This window comes from Diospyros lotus, chromosome 5, assembly GCF_014633365.1.
Source record: "Diospyros lotus cultivar Yz01 chromosome 5, ASM1463336v1, whole genome shotgun sequence".
Taxonomy (NCBI): domain Eukaryota; kingdom Viridiplantae; phylum Streptophyta; class Magnoliopsida; order Ericales; family Ebenaceae; genus Diospyros; species Diospyros lotus.
Window position 1 is genome coordinate 34,227,888 of NC_068342.1, and position 6,000 is coordinate 34,233,887.

At 40.8% G+C, this 6,000-nt stretch overlaps 1 protein-coding gene across 2 annotated transcripts in view; it reads right to left on the reverse strand.

Moving 5' to 3' along the window:
- Window positions 1-4,975, reverse strand: part of LOC127802005 (peptidyl-prolyl cis-trans isomerase CYP21-1) — a 28,387-nt gene extending 23,412 nt beyond the window's left edge. Inside the window, exon 1 of one of the 2 annotated variants that reach the window (XM_052337613.1) lies at window positions 4,700-4,975. In XM_052337613.1, coding sequence (XP_052193573.1) covers window positions 4,700-4,801 — 102 coding nt within the window. In that variant the 5' untranslated portion in view covers window positions 4,802-4,975. The remainder of the gene's footprint in view (window positions 1-4,699) is intronic. The other variant, XM_052337612.1, reaches the window with a different exon arrangement.
- Window positions 4,976-6,000: the final 1,025 nt, after the last annotated feature.

Below are 6,000 nucleotides of genomic sequence, written 5' to 3' on the forward strand. Positions count from 1 at the left end.
CGCCTTAGTGTGCCTTGAGTCCTTAATAACACTAGTTGGGTCACAAGTCACTAATCCTTCCCTTCTGCCCAGTCTCCATGAAGAAACAAAGCTAACAGTCTCTATGGCTATCCTGGACAAGCGTGTCATCTACAAGCAGGAGGCCCCTGTTATCCAAGTGTTGGTAAAATGGTCCTCCCTTGTCACGACCCTTGGGTATTATAAGGGCAAAGCTGTAATTGAGTTACAATTACAGTTATGGGGTATTATTGTAATAGGGTATAATAGTTTGTTAGGGATATTTGGTTGTTTGTTAGGAGCACATGGGTGCTGTTAGAAATTAGTTAAGAAGCTAGCTATGCCTATAAAAAGGCCAATTGTAAGAGGAGAAGATTATGTTTTGAATTGATAAACAAGAACCGATTTCTCTCTACAACTCTCTTCCATTCTTCCTCTCATTTCTCCCCACTTCCTCCCTAATTTTGTTCAATCTCCCCCTTCAATTCTTCTCTATTCTTCCCCGAATTCCTTCCAATTCTTTCTAAGACCCTAGCTAAACCCTAGGGTCATGACAAATGGTATCAGAGCAGTTAATTCGTGGGTAACATTCTGATCGATTCAAGGTCAAAGTTGTGGCAACCCTTATCCGAAACGCAAAGAAGAAGCAGCCCAGGAATTTTCGGAAGACAATTTCACTGAGTCAAGAACTCTGTCAGTTTCAATTGGGTTCGGTATTGAGAGTAAGACCAACAATTCCAATCGAATCTTGGAGTCGAACAAAGAAGGCGAAGCAAATTTAAGAGGCATTTCAGAGAAGTGATTGGGTAACAGAAGACGCTTGTTGTTGGATCTTGAGGAGAAAAGGACCCAGGCAACTTCGACGGGGATTCTGGAGCAACTGGGTCTGGGTCACTGAGTCGGTGATCTTTGACCTCGGGAGGCAATGAAGAGTCGACGTTGATCTTTGGTTCGACGATGGTCCTCAACAGTGATTCTGGACGGTGATAGATCTGATCCTTGAAGGTGATTCTTGGTTAGGCTGGAAGGCAATGAAGGGAGGGTGGTCCACGACCATTGAAGTGCGACTGTTGAGGCAAGCCTGAGTCCGTCGAAGGTGAAGTGGATGACCCAGAGAGTTGCGACCAGACCGAAAGACCATTCCGACCCAAACGGACAAGCTTCCTACAGGTGCAGCTGTGGTGTGGCGGTTTTGATTGAAATTCCGACCAGAGTTTTGTGGGTGTTGCCGTTTTGATCAAAAGGCACTATGTGCTACAGTTTGGTTGCCTTCCGACTCATGCTAGTGAAGTGACTGGGGTGTCACAACGAGCTTTCCACCTTGATTGGAAGGAGATTCCGACCTTTCTGGAGAGCCAATTCAGAGCAAAACCACATTCGAGGCCAGGCGATTGTGAACTAGAAGGCACAGCAGGCCGATGTTTCCGACGATGATTCCAGCAAGTATTGGGTATTATTGCAGCAATCGAGACAGGATATTCGATAGCCCTAGGCGACTCTTGAAGGCCGATCAAGTTGTTGTAACGTGCCATTTATTCCGATCCTAAAATAGGATTGACTCCGAAGCAAAACAGTGGCTGCAATTTACCACTTATTGGATCAATTTTAGAGGTGACTGGGTAAGGTAGTTACAGAAGAGAAGTGTTGAGGATTCAAGATGGACAGTGCTTTGAATTCTTGGCTTGTGTCTCGTTCTCCTAGTGAAAGTTCTGTCAAGGCAGGTAGTGTGCACATGAGGCCATGGGAGACTCAATTGCAGTAGAATAAGGCTGCATTTTCAGTGGGGTGTCCTACTCGTGAAGCTAAGGGAGGCAGTGCATACATGAAGTAGAATGCTATAATCTCAGTTGGATATAACAGAAATCATGAGGAGTTTGGCCAAAATCATGGGACATGGGAAAAGAAAATGGATAATCAATTCAATCTAAGGCGCAAGGAAACAACTGGTGGGATACATGAAAAGTGCGAGGAATTCGGTCAAATATTTCGCGAGAAGCTGCAGGAGTTTGCAATGATACTAACTAAGAAGTATCATTACAACTTCCCCGTAGAATACTTCGATGATTATCGAGGAAGTTTTAACAAGGAGGAATTCCTTAAGGTGGAGCAGCCAAAGGAGGACAACCTTGCTAAAAGTAAATCATTGATGTACTCCGGCTACCAACAAGTAAAAGTATTTCCACTTTAGGAGGCCTCTACTAAAGATATGGAAGGGTCTAAACATACTACTCCCTTGGTCTTGGCTATGGAGAGGGTTGAGGAGTACATGGAAGAAGAGATTGGGGAGGAGGAAGTGAAGGATGGCACTCAATCAGTTAGCAGCCTCTCAAACACTACCACTGGTGCTGAGACTCCTGATACCATTGATCTCCTGAAACAGCAAAATAAGGAGTCTAGAGAGAAGGAACAAAGGATTGCATTGGGCACCTTGCTTGGAACATCTCACATGTATGTCATTGGCACGGGCACACAAGACAAAGCAAAGTTAACATTGCAACCAGAAGAGTTGGAGGATGGGGTTGTAGGACTCACAGCGAATTTAGAACCATTTTTAACGGCAATAAGGAAGAGGTGGATGGCTGAAATTGGTGTTGTAGCAAGCCATAATGATGTTACTGTTGAGGAAAAAGAAAAGAAGAAGCAAGAGAAAAGGGAAATAAGAGATAAGGACAAGAAAAGGCAAAGAAGAAACCAATTGGTGAAGATGGGCATTGGATAAAGAAGCAATGACTAGGTGGTAATAAGTTTTTAGGGGACAAGAAACATTTCAAGGAGGGGAAATTGTCACAACCCTTAGGTATTATAGGGGCAAAGCTATGATTGAGTTACAATTACAGTTAAGGCGCATTATTGTAATAGGGTATAATAGTTTGTTAGGGATATTTGGTTGTTTGTTAGGAGCACATGGGTGCTGTTAGAAATTAGTTAAGAAGCTAGCTATGCCTATAAAAAGGCCAATTGTAAGAGGAGATGATTATGTTTTGAATTGATAAACAAAAACCGATTTCTCTCTACAATTCTCTTCCATTCTTCCTCTCATTTCTCCCTACTTCCTCCCTAATTTTGTTCAATCTCCTCCTTCAATTCTTCTCTATTCTTCCCCGAATTCCTTCCAATTCCTTCTAAGACCCTAGCTAAACCCTAAGGTCATGACATCCCTACATTCAGACAACAACACTTGGGAGTACCTCGCAAATTTACTAAAACAGTTTCCAAATGCAGCCAGCCTATTGCACATTTCTTGAGGACAAGAAATGTTTGAAGGGGGGAGAAGATGTCACATACCTAGCTACTACATTGAATACATTGTAATAATTAGTAGCTATAGTTGTAGCTATTTCGTTTGATTAGGAGAGGATTTAGCTCGCTGACAGCATGTGCAGCAAAGCTAGCTGTCTACAAGTGGGTAGGCAAGTTGCTGATTCTAGAAGGGACTTGGGCAACCGTTTTGGTGCCTATTACCTAGCTGAGCAGTATAACTACCCTGCATCAGCTCATTTGTAATCACTTTTGGATAATTGAATCAGTCTATTTCCCTCTCAAAATTCTCTTTTCGTTCTCTCTCTTCTCTCTAACTTTTCCCTCCCAATTCTCAACTCTACTTTCCCTCTCAATTCCCGCGAGTTTCTCTCTTAATTAGAGAGAATTCTCACTGTCAGATTTCGGATCTGACAAAACAATATTGCATAATTAGTAAGCACAAGATTGTGCAGATTATGCCTGCCCAGCAAACTGACTGTTAGGAATTTTGCCTGCTTGTTGCCTGACAAAGTAATAACACATTACAAACCGCCTCCCTCCTGTTATTTGAAGAGGAAATGCAGACCATTCTGCAATTTTTAGGAGGCCTTTGGCATCTTAATGTACTTGGTGTCCTTTGAAGTGTCTCTTCCCAAAAGTCAGGCTACTAGTGGGCTCTCTCCCAATGTTCAACCATAATTTGAGTGATCCTTGGCTTAACCAAGGTCAGACATTCTGGTCCAGAACAACCTCTTTTCTGAAGCCAAATGAATTCCAAAATCAGTGACCAAGTGAATTTGTTCTGGATAAAGTTCGAACCCTAGACCATCATTGTGATAGCTTGCAGAAAAAGATCCCAAGCCCTTTTCTCCTTTCACAAGTTGCCAAAACTAGAGAACTAGGAGAAACCCACACCCTAAAAGATTTTTTTTTTTTTTTTTTTTTTTTGCAGAAAGTAACTCATTTAGAGCCTCAAAATGTGGCATAGACCAAGCCTTGCAGCCATAAAATACCAACCTAAATAAAGTGAATCAATCCAATTTTGACAAGTCGCGCACAACGAGCTTGGAGAAGTACAACAGGGAATTCAGGGGACTAAAAAGAAAATTGCTTCATATTGGAGAAACAAAACTAACTATTCGGAATTACCACTCAAAAATGAAATTGAGAGTGAAATGTCGTATCAGACGATAGAATAACAAATCCAAGCGAATCACCATTTTGTAAGCTTGAACAGACACATCAAAAGCTATCACATATAGACCACCATCACAAGAAATCCCTGTAAAAACTTCAGTATTGACAGCGTAATTAAATTCCGCAATAAGAAGCAACCCTAGGTCGCAAAAAAAATTGGGTCCCCATATTTTCAATTTCTACGAAGACAAACAACAATTCAAAAGGGAAGACCCTGGATCATTACACTACGTGATACGTATAGGAAATGAGTTGGAAATCGTACGCGGCGGGTGGTAGAGAAAGCGAGAACGACGAGAATCAAGGCGACAAGCAAGAGGAGAAGCCATCGAGGTTGGGCAATTGCAGATGAAATCTCTCGGCGCATTGTCTTCGCTCCCTTTCAGTCTCTCTTCTTCGACGATTCAACCGCGCCTCTTTCCTTGATGCATCATCGAATCCTCTCTCTCTCTCTCTCTCACTGTGGACTTTGTTGGTTAAATAAATAAAAAAAAAAAAAATCACTCTTGTCAGTAGGATCGCAGAGCATGTAATTTTGCAGGGTGGAGTTAAGAGGGTTTGTCTGTGCTTAACATAAACACTGTAATTAGCGCGAGGATATCATCCTCTACCCTCAGATGTACCCAAAAAATAGTCCCTCTTTCATCACAACTGTTCATGATATCAATATCATGGATGTGGGTTGGACGGGTCGAGATCGTGGGCTGAAATCCGACCCGAGCCCAATCCGGCATTGGTAGGGGGCTTGGGCAATGAATTTGACCCATCTCCAACCGTCCGTCAAATCTCCAATGTGAAGCTGCGAAGAAAGGCATCAACAGATTGAAAAACAGAAGGAAGTGGAATTTGGGATTTGACGAGAGAATTGGCAAACGTACGTCGAAAACAGAATATTAATTGTAGGGTTCATTAATGCTCTCTCGCTCTCATCTCAATCTGACAAATTCAAAGAGAACACGCATTCCCCCCCGATGGAGCGGTCTGATTATAATGGGAATTCGTTTCTAATAAATTTTACATGAAATTTATTTGTAATTAAATTTTATAAATTAATATTCAGAAAGAATTCAAAATTAAAAAGAAGAAAAAAAACACACACACACATATATATAGAGATTTTTATATATACTCCATATATATATATATTAAATTTTAAAATTAATTCTAAAATTTGGAATTATCTAAATATGTTATATTCAATAATTTAAATAAAACTAAATACAAACAAAATAAAGATTATTTGCTTTGTTGTCCAATAATTATATTCAATAATTATCCTCTCTAAGATCTTTACAGATCAAAAGTCCTAAGGTGCATGGTATACTTGGCTCGGTGGATTTCATTCGAGATTAAAGTCCTAAGGTGCATGGTATACTTGGCTCGGTGGATTTCATTCGAGATTAATTTGCTTCAACTATTTTTTATTTGTCGTGTGTAATCGGTTATTGAATTGAAACATTCTATTTCAAAACTCAAAATTAGGCCTCTTTTTTTAAACATGCTCATTGATCCATTGATAGAATCTCATATCCTAAACATGATTTGCTATGTTAGGTCTAACTAGTT